This window comes from Haliotis rufescens, unplaced genomic scaffold (genome assembly GCF_023055435.1).
Source record: "Haliotis rufescens isolate VD_foot unplaced genomic scaffold, xgHalRufe1.0.p SCAF_18, whole genome shotgun sequence".
NCBI classification, from domain to species: domain Eukaryota; kingdom Metazoa; phylum Mollusca; class Gastropoda; order Lepetellida; family Haliotidae; genus Haliotis; species Haliotis rufescens.
In genome coordinates, this window is record NW_025963868.1 from 18,837,571 (window position 1) to 18,862,154 (window position 24,584).

The 24,584-nt window shown below is 45.0% G+C and overlaps 1 protein-coding gene across 2 annotated transcripts in view; it reads right to left on the reverse strand.

Moving 5' to 3' along the window:
- The window catches only part of LOC124121028 (nephrocystin-3-like), a 97,814-nt gene that overhangs the window by 67,776 nt on the left and 5,454 nt on the right, over positions 1 to 24,584 (reverse strand). For both annotated transcript variants that reach the window (XM_048398308.1, XM_048398309.1), the window contains exons 3-8: positions 20,355 to 20,492; positions 18,974 to 19,012; positions 11,575 to 11,770; positions 8,027 to 8,170; positions 6,593 to 6,810; positions 4,114 to 4,275 (exon numbers count right to left, since the gene is read on the reverse strand). In XM_048398308.1, the coding sequence (XP_048254265.1) occupies positions 4,114 to 4,275; positions 6,593 to 6,810; positions 8,027 to 8,170; positions 11,575 to 11,770; positions 18,974 to 19,012; positions 20,355 to 20,492 (897 nt within the window). The remainder of the gene's footprint in view (positions 1 to 4,113; positions 4,276 to 6,592; positions 6,811 to 8,026; positions 8,171 to 11,574; positions 11,771 to 18,973; positions 19,013 to 20,354; positions 20,493 to 24,584) is intronic.

Sequence of the window (24,584 nt, forward strand, 5' to 3'; positions counted from 1 at the left end):
GATGGTTCTAGTCCTGTCTTGGGCATCGTTCCATCTCATCCACGATTTGTTCTATGGGGGAGAGGTTCGTCGAAACAACCAACATTGGCAGTGCAGCAATGTTACAATCTGTAACAACACCTGCAACATGTGGGCGGGCATTATCCTGCTGCAACGTCATGCTTCAACCCCTAAACTGAAGATGTTTAGTAATGCAAATAGAGCTAACACAATCTCCCCGACACCTGTAGAGCCTTGCACGACTATCAGGGTTATCCAGGTGACCCCTGGACTCATATGTGAACAGTATACAGTCCCAGTCTTGTCTGCAAGACCTCAGATGCTGTCTACACCAAGCTAGGCGTGCCTAACAGTGACATGGATGCAAACTTGGGCTTATCGCTCGATGTCAGGCCGGAATTGTCCCAGCTGTTCATGTAGCAGTTTGATGTGCAATATTTAATTTCAAAATATATTTTCATTGAACTTTATCTGATGCACAGTTTCTTTTTTTCTGTTAGTACACATAAACTGAAAATACCAACTTATTATAGTGTGAAATCTACCAGACACTGTGCTATGACAACTCAGAAAACAAACAGATGTTGACAGTTACACACACAGGATAGAAGTGAGGCTGTCCTTGCTGGGCATGAGGAGAGTGTAAGGAAGGGAGATACTGGTTGTATCAACCGGAGTTCTATGGAAGTGTACTGCATATTTGCATATGTCTTTGGCATTGTTAAAAACACAGGCCTTTCGGGGTGATTTCAGTATTGTGTACACCTGGTATTGCTTAAACAACTAGAATGACTTTCTTTCGAACTATCAGGTATCTCATAAATTCTGCATTTAACTAAGAAGACCCAATTTGTCTCGAAATCATGGAAAATCCATTTCAAATTCAGGAGACAGGCAACTAGCCATGCTATTTTCCAGAGTATACCCTGGCAATGATGTAAAAGAGATTCTGTATTTGTAAGAATTGTCAAACAATAGTTTTCATTGTCAACAATTCAAAAATACTACCTGTTTCTGTATGGTGTCAGTGTGTGTGACTGTATGTATGGTATCAGTGTGTATGACTGTATGTATGGTGTAAGTGTGTGTGACTGTATGTATGGTGTCAGTGTGTGTGACTGTGTGTATGGTATCAGTGTGTATGACTGTATGTATGGTGTCAGTGTGTGTGACTGTGTGTATGGTGTCAGTGTGTGTGACTGTATGTATGGTGTCAGTGTGTATTGTGTCAGTGTGTGTGACTGTATGTATGGTGTCAGTGTGTGTGACTGTATGCATGGTGTCAGTGTGTGTGACTGTATGTATGGTGTCAGTGTGTGACTGTATGTATGGTGTCAGTGTGTGTGACTGTATGTATTGTGTCAGTGTGTGTGACTTTGTGTATGGTGTCAGTGTGTGTGACTGTATGTATGGTGTAACTGTACGTGACTGTTTTTATGGTGTCAGTGTGTGTGACTGTGTGTATGGTGTCAGTGTGTGTGACTGTATGTATGGTGTCAGTGTGTGTGACTGTATGTATGGTGTCAGTGTGTGTGACTGTATGTATTGTGTCAGTGTGTGTGACTTTGTGTATGGTGTCAGTGTGTGTGACTGTATGTATGGTGTAACTGTACGTGACTGTTTTTATGGTGTCAGTGTGTGTGACTGTGTGTATAGTGTCAGTGTGTGTGACTGTATGTAAGATGCCAGTGTGTATGGTTTCAGTGTGTGTGACTGTATGTATGGTGTCAGTGTGTGTGACTGTATGTATGGTGTAACTGTACGTGACTGTTTTTATGGTGTCAGTGTGTGTGACTGTGTGTATAGTGTCAGTGTGTGTGACTGTATGTAAGATGCCAGTGTGTATGGTTTCAGTGTGTGTGACTGTATGTATGGTGTCAGTGTGTGTGACTGTATGTATGGTGTCAGTGTGTGTGACTGTATGTAAGATGCCAGTGTGTATGGTTTCAGTGTGTGTGACTGTATGTATGGTGTCAGTGTGTGTGGCCGTGTGCATAGTGTCAGTGTGTGTGACTATGTATGGTGTCAGTGTGTGTGACTGTATGTATGGTGTCAGTGTGTGTGACTGTATGTATTGTGTCAGTGTGTGTGGCCGTGTGCATAGTGTCAGTGTGTGTGACTATGTATGGTGTCAGTGTGTGTGACTGTATGTATGGTGTCAGTGTGTGTGACTGTGTATGGTAGCAGTGTGTGTGACTGTGTGTATGGTGTCACTGTGTGTGACTGTGTGTATGGTGTCAGTGTGGTTGACTGTATGTATGGTGTCAGTGTGTGTGACTGTGTGTATTGTGTCGGTGTGTGTGACTGTTTGTATGGTGTCAGTGTGTGTGACTGTGTGTATGGTGTCAGTGTGTGTGACTGTGTATGGTGTCAGTGTGTGTGACTGTGTGTATGGTGTCAGTGTGTGTGACTGTGTGTATGGTGTCAGTGTGTGTGACTGTGTATGGTAGCAGTGTGTGTGACTGTGTGTATGGTGGCAGTGTGTGTGACTGTGTGTATGGTGTCAGTGTCTGTGACTGTGTATATGGTGTCAGTGTGTGTGACTGTGTATGGTGTCAGTGTGTGTGACTGTGTGTATGGTGTCGGTGTGTTTGACTGTTTGTATGGTGTCAGTGTGTGTGACTGTGTGTATGGTGGCAGTGTGTGTGACTGTGTGTATGGTGGCAGTGTGTGTGACTGTGTGTATGGTGACAGTGTGTGTGACTGTGTGTGTGGTGTCAGTGTCTGTGACTGTGTATATGGTGTCAGTGTGTGTGACTGTGTATGGTGTCAGTGTGTGTGACTGTGTGTATGGTGGCAGTGTGTGTGACTGTGTGTATGGTGGCAGTGTCTGTGACTGTGTATATGGTGGAAGTGTGTGTGACTGTGTGTATGGTGACAGTGTGTGTGACTGTGTGTATGGTGTCAGTGTGTGTGGGTGTGTGTATGGTGGCAGTGTGTGTGTCTGTGTATGGTGGCAGTGTGTGTGACTGTGTGTGTGGTGACAGTGTGTGTGACTGTGTGTATGGTGGTAGTGTGTGTGACTGTGTGTATGGTGTCAGTGTGTGTGACTGTGTATGGTGTCAGTGTGTGACTGTGTGTATGGTGGCAGTGTGTGTGACTTTGTGTATGGTGTCAGTGTGTGTGACTGTGTATGGTGTCAGTGTGTGACTGTGTGTAAGGTGTCAGTGTGTGTGTCTGTATGGTGTCAGTGTGTGTGACTGTGTGTATGGTGTCAGTGTGTGTGACTGTGTGTATGGTGTCAGTGTGTGTGACTGTGTGTATGGTGGCAGTGTGTGTGACTGTGTGTATGGTGGCAGTGTGTGTGACTGTGTGTATGGTGTCAGTGTCTGTGACTGTGTATATGGTGGCAGTGTGTGTGACTGTGTGTATGGTGTCAGTGTCTGTGACTGGTTATATGGTGGCAGTGTGTGTGACTGTGTGTATGGTGTCACTGTGTGTGACTGTGTGTATGGTGGCAGTGTGTGTGACTGTGTGTATGGTGGCAGTGTCTGTGACTGTGTATATGGTGGCAGTGTGTGTGACTGTGTGTATGGTGTCAGTGTGTGTGACTGTGTGTATGGTGTCAGTGTGTGTGACTGTGTGTATGGTGTCAGTGTGTGTGACTGTCTATATGGTGTCAGTGTGAGTGACTGCGTGTATGGTGGCAGTGTGTGTGACTGTGTGTGTGGTGTCAGTGTGTGTGACTGTGTGTATGGTGTCAGTGTGTGTGACTGTGTGTATGGTGTCAGTGTGTGTGACTGTGTGTATGGTGTCAGTGTGTGTGACTGTCTATATGGTGTCAGTGTGAGTGACTGCGTGTATGGTGGCAGTGTGTGTGACTGTGTGTGTGGTGTCAGTGTGTGTGACTGTGTGTATGGTGTCAGTGTGTGTGACTGTGTGTGTGGTGTCAGTGTCTGTGACTGTGTGTATGGTGTCAGTGTGTGTGACTGTGTGTATGGTGGCAGTGTGTGTGACTGTGTGTATGGTGGCAGTGTGTGTGACTGTGTGTATGGTGTCAGTGTGTTTGACTATGTGTATTGTGGCAGTGTGTGTGACTGTGTGTATGGTGTCAGTGTGTATGGTGTCAGTGTGTCTGACTATGTGTATTGTGGCAGTGTGAGTGTGATTCACCTCACAGATTTGTTTTCTTTGTGTAACTTCCAGATCCCCAACAGTGAGGCGGCGGTATTGTCGGCGTGTCACTAGCTCCTCCAACGCTGCAGTGTCTGTGTCAATGGTGGACAACACCACCTTCACTGTCTTAGGTAGTGCATCTGGCCACCAGAACAGTGCCTGCCAGGAACAAAGTTACAGCTACCTTACAATACAACAACAGAACACAGAAGAGGATATGTGGCACGAAGGGGAATACTATTGGTTATGGTGTCTATAGTTGCCATATGCACTGTCATATTAGGTAAGCAGAAAAATATTGGCCGAGGCGTGAGCAACTAAAGACATAATAATGAATTAATAATGCCGAAAAGTTTACACTTTCTGGTGTCTTTATCGCACATGTCATGTCAAAACGAAAACTTGAAACTTACAATGGGTATAAATGACAGGACCAGTACATATGTTTCTGATATTACTTTGAGGCATAATAAGGGATCATATGGAATCAGTAGTTCTGCTCTCTCATTGGTTAATCTCACTTTGAGAAACAACAAAGGCCAGTCTCCATATGTGGTTGAAAGAGGTAAATATCAGTCTAAAATCAGATGTTCTGAAACCAATAAAAACACTAATTCCAAATAACTATTGTTCAGGTGATTCAGGTAAATTATTGTAAACAATGGGTACTTTTCTACCTTATGCCTGGTCTGCATTCTTTACTTTGAGTGGAAGCAAAATGGCCTCTTAAGGAAGTGCTTTTCAAAGGAAACCTTTCTGATCAACGTGCTCTCCTGGCTTAGGTATTGTGTTGGTATAAAACAATATAGTTTGTGCAGTTGTTTAACCATGAATTAAAAGAAATGAACTCAATGATGTACTATATTTTGAGGCAAAAGGGGAGGGCTGAGCGCAAAGAGGCCAGAGAAGGGGAGGGCAGAGTGGCAAGGGGGGAGGGCAGAGAGGCAAGGGGGGAGGGCAGAATGGCAAGAGGCCAGAGAAGGGGAGGGTTGAGTGGCAAGGGGGGAGGGCAGAGCTGCAAGAGGCCAGAGAAGGGGAGGGCTCAGGGGCAAGGGGGGAGGGCAGAGAGGCAAGAGGCCAGAGAAGGGGAGGGCAGAGTGGCAAGAGGCCAGAGAAGGGGATGGCTGAGGGGCAAGGGGGGAGGGCAGAGCTGCAAGAGGCCAGAGAAGGGGAGGGCAGAGTGGCAAGAGGCCAGAGAAGGGGAGGGCTGAGGGGCAAGGGGCCAGAGAAGGGGAGGGCAGAGTGGCAAGAGGCCAGAGAAGGGGAGGGCTGAGGGGCAAGGGGGGAGGGCAGAGCTGCAAGAGGCCAGAGAAGGGGAGGGCAGAGTGGCAAGAGGCCAGAGAAGGGGAGGGCTGAGGGGCAAGGGGCCAGAGAAGGGGAGGGCAGAATGGCAAGAGGCCAGAGAAGGGGAGGGCTGAGTGGCAAGAGGCCAGAGAAGGGGAGGGCTGAGGGGCAAGGGGGGGAGGGCAGAGCTGCAAGAGGCCAGAGAAGGGGAGGGCTGAGGGGCAAGGGGGGAGGGCAGAGAGGCAAGAGGGGAGGGCAGAATGGCAAGTGGCCAGAGAAGGGGAGGGCTGAGTGGCAAGAGGCCAGAGAAGGGGAGGGCAGAGAGGCAAGAGGCCAGAGAAGGGGAGGGCAGAGTGGCAAGGGGGGAGGGCAGAGCTGCAAGAGGCCAGAGAAGGGGATGGCTGAGTGGCAAGAGGCCAGAGAAGGGGAGGGCAGAGTGGCAAGGGGGGAGGGCAGAGCTGCAAGAGGCCAGAGAAGGGGAGGGCTCAGGGGCAAGGGGGGAGGGCAGAGAGGCACCCGGCGAGAGAAGGGGAGGGCAGAGTGGCAAGAGGCCAGAGAAGGGGAGGGCTGAGGGGCAAGGGGGAGGGCAGAGCTGCAAGAGGCCAGAGAAGGGGAGGGCAGAGTGGCAAGAGGCCAGAGAAGGGGAGGGCTGAGGGGCAAGGGGCCAGAGAAGGGGAGGGCAGAATGGCAAGAGGGCAGAGAAGGGGAGGGCTGAGTGGCAAGAGGCCAAAGAAGGGGAGGGCTGAGGGGCAAGGGGGGAGGGCAGAGCTGCAAGAGGCCAGAGAAGGGGAGGGCTCAGGGGCAAGGGGGGAGGGCAGAGAGGCAAGAGGGGAGGGCAGAATGGCAAGTGGCCAGAGAAGGGGAGGGCTGAGTGGCAAGAGGCCAGAGAAGGGGAGGGCTGAGTGGCAAGAGGCCAGAGAAGGGGAGGGCTGAGTGGCAAGAGGCCAGAGAAGGGGAGGGCAGAGTGGCAAGAGGCCAGAGAAGGGGAGGGCAGAGAGGCAAGAGGCCAGAGAAGGGGAGGGCAGAGTGGCAAGAGGCCAGAGAAGGGGAGGGCAGAGAGGCAAGAGGCCAGAGAAGGGGAGGGCAGAGTGGCAAGATGCCAGAGAAGGGGAGGGCAGAGAGGCAAGAGGCCAGAGAAGGGGAGGGCAGGGGGTGGCAAAAGGGCAGTGGGAGAGAAAATAAAAACATCCACCTTTGTCGTCTTGCCAGGTGTCTCCATTTTGTTCAGGCCGTCTATCACCATGACAACAATAAGTTTAGCCTTCTCCGCCCTCTGCAGGCATGTTTGAAGGTCTGCCATCATCTCCTGAATGTCCAGTTTGCTGTATCGAGTGACAGCATGCCCCTTGTCCTTCACATCAAGGTGTTGGGTTATCGCCACCACAAGTCTCCTCAAGATGTTCACAGCCTCTGTCATCAGTCCAAAATGTTGCATCACCACACACACGCATAGGAATGGGCTAAGTATGAAGACATGAACATAGTGCCACTGCAGTGTAGTTCACCTGGATATGTAGCTGGTATCTTTCATCCCGTGACCTTGTATCTACATTCACAACCAATGTCCTCAGATTCAAATGTCATCTTTGGTATCCTCAGCACTTATACTCAGCATGCCCAGGGCCCAGCTGTGATAGTCACAAACACTTATGTCTATATGGTTGCATCCGGTGATTACTAAGATTACAGAACCTATCTTCTGTCAGACGTCTCCAATATCCTCTTTTATGTTACTGTCAACAACCTAATTCTACACTTGAGAGGTAAGCACGTGCTAAACAACCTAATTCTACAATTGAGAGGTAAGCATGTGCTAAACAACCTAATTCTACACTTGAGTGATAAGCATGTGCTAAACAACCTAATTCTACCCTAAGTGATAAGCACATGCTAAACAACCTAATTCTACACTTGAGTGATAAGCATGTGCTAAACAATCTAATTCTACACTTGAGTGATAAGCACGTGCTAAACAACCTAATTCTACACTTGAGATATAAGCACGTGCTAAACAACCTAATTCTACACACAGTAAAACATACTGTCACGAAAACACACACTAAAACATACTGTCACGAAAACACACACTAAAACTTACTGTCACTGAAACACAAACTAAAACTTACTGTCACTGAAATACACACTAAAACTTACTGTCACTGAAACACACACTAAAACTTACTGTCACTGAAAAACAAACTAAAACTTACTGTCACTGAAATACACACTAAAACTTACTGTCACTGAAACACACACTAAAACTTACTGTCACTGAAACACACACTAAAACTTACTGTCAATGAAACACACACTAAAACATACTGTCACTGAAACACACACTAAAACTTACTGTCACTGAAACACACACTAAAACTTACTGTCACTGAAACACAAACTAAAACTTACTGTCACTGAAACACACTAAAACTTACTGTCACTGAAACACAAACTAAAACTTACTGTCACTGAAACACACACTAAAACTTACTGTCACTGAAATACACACTCAAACATACTGCCACTGAACCACACACTAAAACTTACTGTCACTGAAACACACTAAAACTTACTGTCACTCAAACACAAACTAAAACTTACTGTCACTGAAACACAAACTAAAACTTACTGTCACTGAACTGGCTGCAGCCAATGTAGTGGCTGATAACAATGGTTCTAGGCTGTGTCTTTTTCACGTGGCCGACCCAGTTGGCCAGCAATGCGGACTTGCCCTGCCCTGCCTCCCCGGTCACTAGCACTCTCTCTGCAGCACCTGGGAAAAGACAACACACAGCACTGAGAAAATAACACACACAGCACTGAGAACATAACACACACAGCCTTGAGAACATAACAAACACAGCACTCAGAACATAACAAACACAGCACTGAGAACATAACACACACAGCACTGAGAACATAACACACATAGCACTGAGAACATAACACATACAGCACTGAGAACATAACAAACACAGCACTCAGAACATAACAAACACAGCACTCAGAACATAACACACACAGCACTGAGAACATAACACACACAGCACTGAGAACATAACACACACAGCCTTGAGAACATAAACACAGCACTCAGAACATAACACACACAGCACTGAGAACATAACAAACACAGCACTGAGAACATAACACACACGGGGCTGAGAACATAACACACACAGCACTGAGAACATAAACACAGCACTGAGAACATAACACACACAGCACTGAGAACAAAACACACACAGCACTGAGAACATAACACACACGGGGCTGAGAACATAACACTCACAGCACTGAGAACATAACACACACAGCACTGGGAACATAACACACACAGCACTGAGAACATAACACACACAGCACTGAGAACATAACACACACAGCCTTGAGAACATAACACACACAGCACTGAGAACATAACACACATAGCCCTGAGAACATAACACACACAGCCTTGAGAACATAACACACACAGCACTGAGAATATAACACACACAGCCTTGAGAACATAACACACACAGCACTCAGAACATAACACACACAGCCTTGAGAACATAACACACACAGCACTGAGAACATAACACACACAGCACTGAGAACATAACACACACAGTACTGAGAACATAACACATACAGCCCTGAGAACATAACAAACACAGCACTGAGAACATAACACACACAGCACTGAGAACATAACACACACAGCACTGAGAACATAACACACACAGCACTGAGAACATAACAAACACAGCACTCAGAACATTACACACACAGCACTGAGAACATAACACACACAGCACTGAGAACATAACACACACAGCACTCAGAACATAACACACACAGCCTTGAGAACATAACACACACAGCCTTGAGAACATAACACACACAGCACTGAGAACATAACACACATAGCCTTGAGAACATAACACATACAGCCCTGAGAACATAACAAACACAGCACTGAGAACATAACACACACAGCACTGAGAACATAACACACACAGCACTGAGAACATAACACACACAGCCTTGAGAACATAACAAACACAGCACTGAGAACATTACACACACAGCCCTGAGAACATAACACACACAGCACTGAGAACATAACACACACAGGACTGAGAACATAACACACACAGCACTGAGAACATAACACACATGGGGCTGAGAACATAACACACATGGGGCTGAGAACATAACACACACAGCACTGAGAACAAAACACACACAGGACTGAGAACATAACACACACAGCCTTGAGAACATAACACACACAGCACTGAGAACATAACACACACAGGGCTGAGAACATAACACACACAGGGCTGAGAACAACATACACATAGCACTGAGAACATAACACACACAGGGCTGAGAACATAACACACACAGCACTCAGAACATAACACACACAGCACTGAGAACAACACACACAGGGCTGAGAACATAACACACACAGCACTGAGAACAACACACACAGGGCTGAGAACATAACACACACAGGGCTGAGAACATAACACTCACAGGCTGAGAACATCACACACACAGTACTGAGAACATAACACACACAGCACTGAGAACATTACACACACAGGCTCAATTTCCGAAGTTTTTAATGAACCTGTGACTATTACAAGTGTTAGTCATCACTGATCAATTGAGCGATCACTGAAAGGTGATTGCAGAGATGTGTCAAATAGATACTAAGGTACATTCATATATATATATCTGTCCATTGTCACTGCAGGCTACACAAGGATCGAGTCGATACTACAGTAGTTTGAGTGTGCTTTTCATCGTTTTGTTCTCTAAGATGGGTTGTAGTGAGAATATCCTTGAACGGACATGCAAAAGTATCCCAAAGTATGCTAAAACGCTTAGTCCATGATTAAAGGGTCTGATTGATGAGAAACAACGCTTCTGTACTTATTCATGTTAGGGAACTCCAAGGGGTTTCCCCAAGATTGTGGAAGTAGTCTGTCACTGTTTACGTCATTTTAAGAACACGGTCTCGTGAAAAACATATAAATGTGTAATTGTGTTGTTCAAACAATTATAATTTTTTAATTTGAAGTTTACACGATATACGGCTTTTCCATTGGACAAGAGGTCAGTCACATGACCGCGAAATTGACGTTTATAAGTGTATGAACGACACAATTTGACGTTCATAAGTTTTTCAGCAGACCGTGTCCTTGAAATGACGTAAACACTGAAGGACTACTTCCACATTCCTGGGGAAACCCCTGGGAATTCCCTAGCACGAAAACATGCATTTAAGCGTTCTTTCTGATTATTTAGAACCTTTATTCTTGGTCTCAGCATTTCAGTATACATTGAGAAATGTCAGAGAGCGTGACTGCATGATTGTTCACGAATATCCTCGCTACGGCCCATCCTAATGAACAAACGAAGAAATGCACATCTAAACTATCGTAGTATTGACTCGATCCGTGGCTAGGCTGACATTGACCATCTCCAGCAATCTATGAATTTACCTTTGTGTCTGTTTGACGCATCTTTATTCACCTTTCAATGATCGGCCAGTTGATCAATGATGACTAACACATGTAACCGCCACAGGTTCATTAACAACTTCGGAAATCTCTCCTGTCACGTTTATCGTGTCGGCCATTTTGACGTCTTGTACTTGATGTAAATGTATTACGACCCCTGTCATTGTGACTGACTTACTGAGGTAGTTCTTTACAGACCTTTCTCATCCAATGAGGATATGATTTGAACACATGTGCTGCGTAAGATGTTTCTGAAGAGCAAGTTGTGCATCCATACGCCCATGCCACCTCTCTTTTTGAGGAACTATTTTACTCCACGATATAGCTGTCAGTATAGTATGGATGTCAGTGTAAACATGAAGTCACATGTACTAAATAAAATTGTGTTTAGATCTTGGCCTACATCCTTTGAGGTAAGAAATTGTGATAAAAAAAATCATAAGAATTGACTTTCACTTTGTGTGAGTTCATTGGAGTATGAACCTTCATAGAGTGCGGGCCACTGAATGTCAATATCGCAGTCATGTGCCCGACCTCTTGTCCAATGGAAAAGCTGTATATCATGTAAACTTCAAATTAAAAAATTATACTTCGATACACACACACCACTAAGAACATAAAAGCAGTGTCTCTCCTGCATATACACAGTGTGTACCTGACAGGAGTGCCTTGTCCAGCTGCTTGAAGTACTTGTCTCCCCCTACATACAAGCTCTGTCTTGCAGCCTGGAACTTGTCATGATCTGCCTGCTCCGCCTGGCGTTCTGTCACCCTGCTCATCTCCTCATCCTCCTCGGTCAGCAGCACCTTGGTCAAGTACTCCCAGATGGCGTTGAACATGTGGTTGGCTCCCTGATGTGGTGGAAAATAAAAGTAAATAACGCTTTAGGACTTATTCAAAACTTACATTCAGAAGGAAAATATTGGTTCCTAATTATCCAGGTTATCCTCCTTCCCTTGCGCTGGTGGGGAGCTGTTAGGGAGGTCACTGCATGGTCCTCGTACATGTGCTGACAACACCAGCGACTCAGGTACACCTGGCTGATTATGTAACCTACTCTACCATGCCTAAGTCATCCTCGCACTATTAATAGCTAAGCCTTTTCTCAACTCTTATATTACCTTACCGCTATCTGTAAGAAGGTACTGTACAACACTGTGTCACACATCATATAGACAGACCTATTACAATTCTGAGCTACTTTGGCAAACTTTTCACAAGCATTTTAAATAACCAACTCAATAAATTCTTAGAGTGTAATAATATCCTTAACCCATTACAAGCAGGCTTAAGAAAAGATTGTCAACCCCTGATAACATATAAGGTTTAGAGTAATGTTTAGCATAATGGAGGACAGAGGTGTTTAGCCTCAGATTGATATGGCGTCATCCGTGTGTACTGGGTACCAGGGCAGATAATATACATCTGAACAGTCACTTTGGACTGAGCAGTGGAGAGAGATTTCTCGTAAACTTCCTGAACCTTGTTATTGAAGAGCTTCTCGGATGACCAGTGGACATAATAAGTCAAAACAAAAGAGATTGATGCCTCCTCCTCACTATTGGCCTGGCGACACATAAGGAGAAGAGAGACCATGGCATGCACTAAGGAGAAGAGGGGACCATGGCATGCACTAAGGAGAAGAGAGACCATGGCATGCACTAAGGAGAAGAGGGACCATGGCATGCACTAAGGAGAAGAGAGACCATGGCATGCACTAAGGAGAAGAGAGACCATTGCACGCACTAAGGAGAAGAGAGACCATGGCATGCACTAAGGAGAAGAGAGACCATGGCATGCACTAAGGAGAAGAGAAACCATGGCACGCATAAGGAGAAGAGGGACCATGGCATGCACTAAGGAGAAGAGGGACCATGGCATGCACTAAGGAGAAGAGGGACCATGGCATGCACTAAGGAGAAGAGGGACCATGGCATGCACTAAGGAGAAGAGAGACCATGGCATGCACTAAGGAGAAGAGGGACCATGGCATGCACTAAGGAGAAGAGGGACCATGGCATGCACTAAGGAGAAGAGAGACCATGGCATGCACTAAGGAGAAGAGAGACCATGGCATGCACTAAGGAGAAGAGGGACCATGGCATGCACTAAGGAGAAGAGGGACCATGGCACACATAAGGAGAAGAGAGACCATGGCACACATAAGGAGAAGAGAGACCATGGCACACATAAGGAGAAGAGGGACCATGGCACGCACTAAGGAGAAGAGGGACCATGGCATGCACTAAGGAGAAGAGGGACCATGGCATGCACTAAGGAGAAGAGGGACCATGGCATGCACTAAGGAGAAGAGAGACCATGGCATGCACTAAGGAGAAGAGGGACCATGGCATGCACTAAGGAGAAGAGAGACCATGGCACATATAAGGAGAAGAGGGACCATGGCATGCACTAAGGAGAAGAGGGACCATGGCATGCACTAAGGAGAAGAGGGACCATGGCATGCACTAAGGAGAAGAGAGACCATGGCACACAAAAGGAGAAGAGGGACCATGGCATGCACTAAGGAGAAGAGGGACCATGGCATGCACTAAGGAGAAGAGGGACCATGGCATGCACTAAGGAGAAGAGAGACCATGGCATGCACTAAGGAGAAGAGGGACCATGGCATGCACTAAGGAGAAGAGAGACCATGGCATGCACTAAGGAGAAGAGGGACCATGGCATGCACTAAGGAGAAGAGGGACCATGGCACACATAAGGAGAAGAGAGACCATGGCATGCACTAAGGAGAAGAGGGACCATGGCACGCACTAAGGAGAAGAGGGACCATGGCACACATAAGGAGAAGAGGGACCATGGCACGCATAAGGAGAAGAGAGACCATGGCACGCATAAGGAGAAGAGAGACCATGGCATGCACTAAGGAGAAGAGGGACCATGGCATGCACTAAGGAGAAGAGAGACCATGGCATGCACTAAGGAGAAGAGGGACCATGGCATGCACTAAGGAGAAGAGAGACCATGGCATGCACTAAGGAGAAGAGGGACCATGGCACACATAAGGAGAAGAGAGACCATGGCATGCACTAAGGAGAAGAGGGACCATGGCACACATAAGGAGAAGAGGGACCATGGCATGCACTAAGGAGAAGAGAGACCATGGCATGCACTAAGGAGAAGAGAGACCATGGCACACATAAGGAGAAGAGGGACCATGGCATGCACTAAGGAGAAGAGAGACCATGGCATGCACTAAGGAGAAGAGGGACCATGGCATGCACTAAGGAGAAGAGAGACCATGGCATGCACTAAGGAGAAGAGGGACCATGGCATGCACTAAGGAGAAGAGAGACCATGGCATGCACTAAGGAGAAGAGAGACCATGGCACGCACTAAGGAGAAGAGAGACCATGGCATGCACTAAGGAGAAGAGAGACCATGGCATGCACTAAGGAGAAGAGGGACCATGGCATGCAAAAGGAGAAGAGAGACCATGGCATGCACAAAGGAAGTGAGGGAACATAGCACGCATAAGGAGGAGAGAGAACATGGCACGCATAAGGAGAAGAGAGACCATGGTATGCATAAGGAGAAGAGAAACCATGGCACGCATAAGGAGAAGAGAGACCATAGCACGCATAAGAAGAGAGACCATGGCATGCACTAAGGAGAAGAGGGACCATGGCATGCAAAAGGAGAAGAGAGACCATGGCATGCACAAAGGAAGTGAGGGAACATAGCACGCATAAGGAGGAGAGAGAACATGGCACGCATAAGGAGAAGAGAGACCATGGTATGCATAAGGAGAAGAGAAACCATGGCACGCATAAGGAGAAGAGAGACCATAGCACGCATAAGAAGAGAGACCATGGCATGCATAAGGAGAAGAGAGACCATGGCACGCATAAGGAGAAGAGAGACCATGGTATGCATAAGGAGAAGAGAGACCATGGCACGCATAAGGAGAAGAGAGACCATGGTATGCATAAGGAGAAGAGAGACCATGGCACGCATAAGGAGAAGAGAGACCATGGCACGCACTAAGGAGAAGAGAGACTATGGCACGTATAAGGAGAAGAGAGACCATTGCACGCACTAAGGAGAAAAGAGACTATGGCACGCATAAGGAGAAGAGAGACCATGGCACGCACTAAGGAGAAAAGAGGCCATGGCACGCATAAGGAGAAGAGAGACCATGGCACGCATAAGGAGAAGAGAGACCATGGCACTCACAAGGAGAAGAGAGACCATGGCACGCACTAAGAAGAAGAGAGACCATGGCACGCATAAGGAGAAGAGAGACCAGGGCACACACAAAGGAGAAGAGAGACCATGGCACGCATAAGGAGAAGAGAAATGATGGTATGCATAAAGAGAAGAGAGGCAAGGGCACACACAAGGAGAAGAGAGACCATGGCACGTATAAGGAGAAGAGAGACCATGACACGCACTAGGAGAAGAGAGACCATGGCACGCATAAGGAGAAGAGAGACCATGGCACGCATAAGGAGAAGAGAGACCAGGGCACACACAAAGGAGAAGAGAGACCATGGCATGCATAAGGAGAAGAGAGACCATGGCACTCACTAAGTAGTAGAGAGACCACGGCATGCATAAGAAGAGAGACCATGGCACGCATAAGGAGAAGAGAGACCATGGCACGCACTAAGGAGAAGAGAGAACAGGGCACACACAAAGGAGAAGAGAGACCATTGCATGCATAAGGAGAAGAGAGACCATGGCACGCATAAGGAGAAGAGAGACCAGGGCACACACAAAGGAGAAGAGAGACCATTGCATGCATAAGGAGAAGAGAGACCATGGCACGCATAAGGAGAAGAGAGACCAGGGCACACACAAAGGAGAAGAGAGACCATGGCACGCATAAGGAGAAGAGAGACCATGGCATGCATAAGAAGAGAGACCATGGCACGCATAAGGAGAAGAGAGACCATTGCACGCATAAGGAGAAGAGGTACCATGGCACGCATAAGGAGAAGAGAGACCAGGGCACACACAAAGGAGAAGAGAGACCATGGCACGCATAAGGAGAAGAGAGACCATGTCACGCACTAGGAGAAGAGAGACCATGGCACGCACTAAGGTGAAGAGAGACCATGGCACGTATAAGGAGAAGAGAGACCATTGCACGCACTAAGGAGAATAGAGACTATGGCACCCATAAGGAGAAGAGAGACCATGGCACGCACTAAGGAGAAGAGAGACCATGGCACGCATAAGGAGAAGAGAGACCATGGCACGCATAAGGAGAAGAGAGACCATGGCACGCATAAGGAGAAGAGAGACCATGGCACACATAAGGAGTTGTGCTTAGTCCTTCATGACATGAAATCTCATTCAGGAGTTTTCGGCAGTCTCATCTTCTTAACCAAAACCTGGATGTAGGTAGAATCAATGAGCATAAAAGATCTATCATCTGTCTTGAGTAGTGAGGACATGGAACGACCCAAAGTCTGCATCAAGCAGTAGAGTGGCTGCTCCTCAGCCTTAGAGGTAGCAACACTAGGCGCCGAAAAACAAGAGGAGGCTCTTGGCATAGAACACACATGCTTTGAAGCCCTGTACTGAGGCAACAAATGGGATCTGGAACACCGAGGATGACACTGACGGATGATGGGTGACGACGGAAGTAGGGGGCAGAGGCCAAGTCTGCAATGGGTGCGCCTGGGAATACGTGGGAACAGGCGGCGCCTGAGGCAGCAATGGTGATGGAAGAGCCTGCGCTTGCTGTGAGTAAAATGGGCTAGGCCAGGGAAAGGGCACTGGAATGGCTATGGATAAGCAGGGTGATAACGTGGCCGATGTAGTTTTTGTATATATTTGTTTCATTTCATTTCAGGTTTTTACATATATTTATTATATATAACTAGTTGTTAGTTTCAGTCAGCTATAACAAAGTGTATCTGACCTGTCTTACTTACTAACTGCCCATTGGCCAGAACATTCATATGCTGATTGGCCAAGCTAACACCTATTGTTAAACTACATGCTTTGATTACACTGCATCTGACAGAACTGCTCAGACCAGCAAAGCATAAAGAGATAATATTAAATCAGGTGAGTTAAATGGCTATAATCTAAATCTTGTGTTGTATTGAAAAAGTGCAGTATGTTTAAAGTGTTATATTAAGTAAACTAAATGTATGTAATCTAATATAAATGTTGGTTAAATTATTTAAATCTGCATAAGGTAAACCAAATGACAATAATTCATCACTAAAACATATTCTATCACTTCAATGAAATATGTGTGAAAGTGTTTTACTTCTAGAATGTTTTAAAAGCTTTGTAATGTAGAGATTCAGATGTGATACATGCAAATCATTGTAAATACAATGTGTGTATTATCTTGTTCAATATATTAAATGTTAAATAGTGTTTTAGTCTATGTATTATTTATTCAGATCATCTATGGTGTTGCTATAAGCATGGACCTATATATACAAGTCCGTGCTATAAGTGAGGCAGTGGGGATCCACACCCTTGTATCACCTACACCGCATTGTCTAAGACTTAAGATGTAATCTAGATGTTATGACCACATTTAATGTAATATTATCATATTATCATTAATTTATGTCTTAAAGTATTGTACATACAGAATGTGTGAAAGTTATGTATTTATATTGTGTATATATTACACAGCCAAATGAAAGTCAAGGAGTAATCTCCCTTGGATGTTGGTCTTGTGTAGCATGTATCTAGTATGCACACATGACCATGACATGCACACACGACACATGGCCATGACATGCACATACGACACATGGCCATGATATGCACACGACACATGGCCATGACATGCACACGTCACATGGCCATGACATGCACACACGACACATGGCCATGACATACAACAAATGGCCATGATATCCACACATGACACATGGCCATGACATGCACACGACACATGGCCATGACATGCACACGACACATGGCTATGACATGCCACATGGCCATGACATGCACACTTGACACATGGCCATGACATGCACACACAACACAATGCCATGACATGCACACACAACACATGGCCATGACATGCACACCTGACACATGGCCATGATATGCGACACATGGCCATGACATGCACACATTATACATATGCCATGACATGCACACACAACACATGGCCATGACATGCACACATGACACATGGCCATGACACACGGCACATGGCCATGACATGCACACACAACACATGGCCATGACATACGACACATGGCCATGACATGCACACACGATACATGGCCATGACATACGACATATGGCCATAACATGCACACACGACACATGGCCATGATATGCACACACGACACATGGCCATGACATGCACACACGACTGTGTTATATATGTGCAATATGAGGGTGTTGATACAAGCAGCATATAAAGCTATATACCCTATCCACACATGACACATGGCCATGACATGCACACGACACATGGCCATGACATGCACACGACACATGGCTATGACATGCCACATGGCCATGACATGCACACTTGACACATGGCCATGACATGCACACACAACACAATGCCATGACATGCACACACAACACATGGCCATGACATGCACACCTGACACATGGCCATGATATGCGAACACGACACATTGCCATGACATGCACACATGACACATGGCCATGACATGCACACACATCACATAGCCATGATATGCACACACGACACATGGCCATGACATGCACACAAGACACATGGCCATGACATACGACACATGGCCATGACATGCACACATTATACATATGCCATGACATGCACACACAACACATGGCCATGACATGCACACATGACACATGGCCATGACACACGGCACATGGCCATGACATGCACACACAACACATGGCCATGACATACGACACATGGCCATGACATGCACACACGATACATGGCCATGACATACGACATATGGCCATAACATGCACACACGACACATGGCCATGATATGCACACACGACACATGGCCATGACATGCACACACGACTGTGTTATATATGTGCAATATGAGGGTGTTGATACAAGCAGCATATAAAGCTATATACCCTACCTCCTCTGGTGAGAAGTAATCCATATGCACCGATATTGTCTGAAACAAAACAGAGAAAGTCAACAAGTTCAGTGTGAACAATACTGTATATAACAAGGCAAGTTCAGTGTGAACAATACTGTATATAACAAGGCAAGTTCAGTGTGTATGACACTGCATATAACAAGGCAAGTTCAGTGTGTATGACACTGTATATAACAAGGCAAGTTCAGTGTGTATGACACTGTATATAACAAGGCAAGTTCAGTGTGAACAATACTGTATATAACAAGGCAAGTTCAGTGTGTATGACACTGTATATAACAAGGCAAGTTCAGTGTGTATGACACTGTATATAACAAGGCAAGTTCAGTGTGTATGACACTGTATATAACAAGGCAAGTTCAGTGTGTATGACACTGCATATAACAAGGCAAGTTCAGTGTGTATGACACTGTATATAACAAGGCAAGTTCAGTGTGTATGACACTGTATATAACAAGGCAAGTTCAGTGTGTATGACACTGTATATAACAAGGCAAGTTCAGTGTGCATGACACTGTATATAACAAGGCAAGTTCAGTGTGTATGACACTGTATATAACAAGGCAAGTTCAGTGGTATGACACTGTATATAACAAGGCAAGTTCAGTGTGTATGACACTGTATATAACAAGGCAAGTTCAGTGTGCATGACACTGTATATAACAAGGCAAGTTCAGTGTGTATGACACTGTATATAACAAGGCAAGTTCAGTGTGTATGACACTGTATATAACAAGGCAAGTTCAGTGTGAACAACAGTGTATAAAACAAGGATTCCTTCAGGTTTGGAGGATTTCCTCTTCTAGCATGCAAATTCTTCATTAAAAAAATGTACACCCTGGTTCTTGATATCATCCCAAAAAGGATCGCAAAGTCCAAAATCTTGAAATTCTCATAACAACCTTTAAAATGATGTCAAGGTCACCATAATTGACTGGTGTCTGGAAATCCTCCATACACAACTTGGTGCCAAATATGAATTAAATGTACAAATTGGTTCTATAGATACCGTGCCAAAAAGGAATACAAAGTCCAAATCTTTGAATTCTCTTGTAACGACCTTGAAAATGATGTCAAGGTCACCAAAGCAACTGGCGTCAGGACATCTTCCATATACACCTTGGTGCCAACTATGAATTAAATGTATCAACTGGTTCTTGAGATATCATGCCAACACTTTTTTCGGACGGACGGACGGACAGACAGACAGACGGTCATGAATACTTTGTCCCCGCCTAACACTATCGCATGGCAGGGGACAACAAGGCAAGTTCAGTGTGTACACACGTCTTCATGAATCATTTCAGTGTTTCTGACATGTTATGGATCATGATTTGGAGGTTATACATGTTCTCACCTTGTTTTTGGTGGCCTCAACTTTATGTCTGAGACTGTCCAGTCTCTTCCTGGCATCAGCGCTCTCGCACTGGAACTTGGCAGCTCCCTTCTTGTCTCCAGCCTTCTCCAGACTCGATGCTTTCCCATCATCATAGCCCTGCACATGGATATACCACAACTGTCAGCCCTGCACATGGATAGATCACAACTGTCAGCCCTGCACATGGATATACCACAACTGTCAGCCCTGCACATGGATATACCACAACTGTCAGCCCTGCACATGGATATACCACAACTGTCAGCCCTGCACATTGATATACCACAACTGTCAGCCCTGCACATGGATATATCACAACTGTCAGCCCTGCACATGGATATATCACAACTGTCAGCCCTGCACATGAATATACAACTGTCAGCCCTGCACATGAATATACCACAACTGTCAGTCCTGCACATGAATATACCACAACTGTCAGCCCTTGATATGAATATACCACAACTGTCAGCCCTGCACATGAATATACAACTGTCAGCCCTACACATGAATATACAACTGTCAGCCCTACACATGAATATACCACAGCTGTCAGCCCTATACATGAATATACAACAACTGTCAGCCATATACATGAATATACAGCTGTCAGCCATATACATGAATATACAACTGTCAGCCATATACATGAATATACAACTGTCAGCCATATACATGAATATACAACTGTCAGCCATATACATGAATATACAACTGTCAGCCATATACATGAATATACAACTGTCAGCCATATACATGAATATACAGCTGTCAGCCATATACATGAATATACAACTGTCAGCCATATACATGAATATACAACTGTCAGCCATATACATGAATATACAGCTGTCAGCCATATACATGAATATACAACTGTCAGCCATATACATGAATATGCAACTGTCAGCCATATACATGAATATACAGCTGTCAGCCATATACATGAATATACAACTGTCAGCCCTATACATGAATATACAACTGTCAGCCATATACATGAATATACAGCTGTCAGCCATATACATGAATATACAACTGTCAGCCATATACATGAATATACAACTGTCAGCCCTACACATGAATATACAACTGTCAGCCCTACACATGAATATACAACTGTCAGCCATATACATGAATATACAACTGTCAGCCATATACATGAATATACAGCTGTCAGCCCTACACATGAATATACAACTGTCAGCCATATACATGAATATACAACTGTCAGCCCTACACATGAATATACAACTGTCAGCCATATACATGAATATACAGCTGTCAGCCATATACATGAATATACAACTGTCAGCCATATACATGAATATACAACTGTCAGCCCTACATATGAGTATACAGCTGTCAGCCCTGCTGTAGTTTCTGATCCTTGGAGTATTGCCCACCAGGGGATTATGTAGGTAGACCAGTGAGTGTTGTCTTTATAACAAGTGGAAAAGTGTAGTGATGGAGGGAGTGTTGTCTCATGACAAGCTTCTCAGTCACCTCTTTGTCTTGCATTTATGGAGGTATTTACGTACAAACTGTGTGACATTGTGGAAATCAGCTTCACTTCTTACAGAAATCAATAATTCCTACACAGACTGCTTATTTAATCATTACCGCACAAAAAGACTGTAGTCACTGATACAAAGTTTCGAGAAAAACATTTTTAGGTTTATGGAAAAATGCATGCAAAGAAATATTCTGGGCTAGCCAGTCTTATGTCATGCATCATTTATAGTTTATTGATTAAGATGTTTTGCTTAAAATGCTTGTATATTTAGTAAATGTGTTAAACCTTTTACACAAATGTTTGCAGCCTACAAACAATGATAATCTACAAACATTTTGGAAGGTAAGGAGACATGAGCCTGGCTCATATGGGTCACAAACATACATAATTATCATAACAGAGAAAAGTTTCTGTGGAGAAGGCTGGAAACTGGGGTATTGTCATCAAAAGACAATTTCATTAAAATCAGATCTTAGTTCTCGCTATTGCTAAACAAAGATCTGAGGACATCCCATTGTGGGCCACGACAGAACAACCTTCCATCCAACCAATTGAGGCGTCGCTTATCTGATCATGAGAGTGACATTCAGAATGTGTTATCTAATCATGCAACCTCCAAAACGGGGTATTTTGAAAGACAGTTACGGCCCGTATGACTGATTCCTTCAAAATTATCGTCTAACAATTTGAACGGAGTAGGCGTGGCACAGTACGTGGGAAGCACTGCAATACAATCTCAACCACATATAAGATAGTCCGGAATGTTTGTTTGTTCAGTTTTGAAAATTATTTTTCAAGCGTAGTCTGAAATGGAAGTCGCCAGGTTCAAACGAGTGCTGTAAAGCTCGAGAAAACTGCTTTCTAATTGGCTGATGTTGACTTCTTGTTAGTCATTTCAGTGGTCGGTCAAAGTTTGTGAAAGATCGTTCTGACGTGACCCGTAATGGCATGTCCTCAGACCATGTCACCAATAAGGAACGGTTGCTATCATTGTATTCATGTAACAGGGATCAAGTCAACCATTTTTCACAATTGTAGCAATAGGGTTGTTCACAACAAGTGTCATAATTAGTTGTGTCTATCTCTTTCTCAGGTATATTACTTTCATAGCTTAATCATGTTATAGGGTCAGTTCATTCTTGTTTTAAGGGTAGTCAAGTTATTCCATTTTAGTATAATTGTTTAACTGTCTTGATCAAAGGGCTGAAACCTAGTTCTTCGTCTTGTTTGGTGATTTTGAATATCTATGTCACCAGCCATCTTAACACCTGTCACCACTTATCACTATCACTGCACTGCACCACAGTACAGATCAGTTCAGTATTACTATCTGATGTGTAATAATCCGGAACAGGTAAGATTGCATACCCCCTCAACGTTTTGGGGATTAAAAGGATTGAGAGACAATGGATACATATATAACTTTTGGAGGGGGATTGTACAAGTGGAAGTCTTTCCCCGGAATATTGTAAATATGGACATGATGCTATTTAGGAAATAAATATGTTGTCTGTGTTGTGTATTCATTGTCAACAATGTTCGATAGTGTATGAATGTTATAGTTTGTTTCGTAATTTAGATAATCCTTGCAATTTTTATTTTAAAAGAGGTAAAAATGTTTACGGGAAATATATCTCCTTCGCTATATGTTAACCGGTATTTATCCCGCGATATGCCAAGGAGAGGCACGGGCCACCGAGCCGTGGATGCCCGTGCCTATAATAAAAACAGAAGATGAGATTGGGTTAAATGGCCGAGGGTGTGCAGGTACTAGTGGGCTACTAAGCTGCTAATTGTGTATACCAAAATGCTACCGTGGCCAACGGCGATTCGCAGCTAGCGCTGCTGGCCTGAGACTGCTACCGCTGTCCGGCCCCCACGTTACCATTGCTTGCCAAAAGCAGCTCCCCGCTGCTGGCCTAAGTCAGACTACCGCTGCCCGTCCCCAGGTAGCCGGCCAAAGCAGATCCCACTGCCTGGCCCCATTAGCAAAACCATTGTGCAACTATCGCCGCGGACCCAACTGTCAGCTACCGCTTGACAAGACGACTTCCGCCGCCGGGCCCATATACGTGGCAGTTGTTTGCCCTAACGTATGTTATTTTACGATTCCCTGGCTGAAAATTCGGGAAAGACAAGGTTCCCACTGAGAAGCAGGTAACCCCGAGTATTAATTTGGAAGCAAGTTAATTCGTTACTAGCAGTGTAGCCCACAAGAACCCCGCCACAAAGCACCAGAGTGCTACCCCACACCCACGGCCACGTGATACGCGGAGATAGCATTGTTGCCCCGCTTGCCTATGTACTGAAAAGAAACACTAACCTGTGGAGATAACATCCTTACTGGCCCTAAACAAACTCCTTCGCTAAATGTTAACCGGTATATATTTTGTAAAAATAGACTATTGCGCATTGAGTGATTATCTCCTTTACCTATAGAGCTTTATCACACGTGACCTTGCAATGCTGTACATCGTATCTTATTCAAGCTGTATCACTGAGAGTAAATGATTATCTCCCTTAGCCGAATAGCTCTTTTGCACACTACCTTTGCAATGTATCTCGTATGCTATTCAGACAGCCGGTAAGAAAGGTTCCAGTGAGGAATTCAGGTCAAGCATGTAACGCACACTGAATCTGTCTCCCTTCACACTGCACTACTAGGCTTCTAAAAAGTATGACTTTGTTCAATA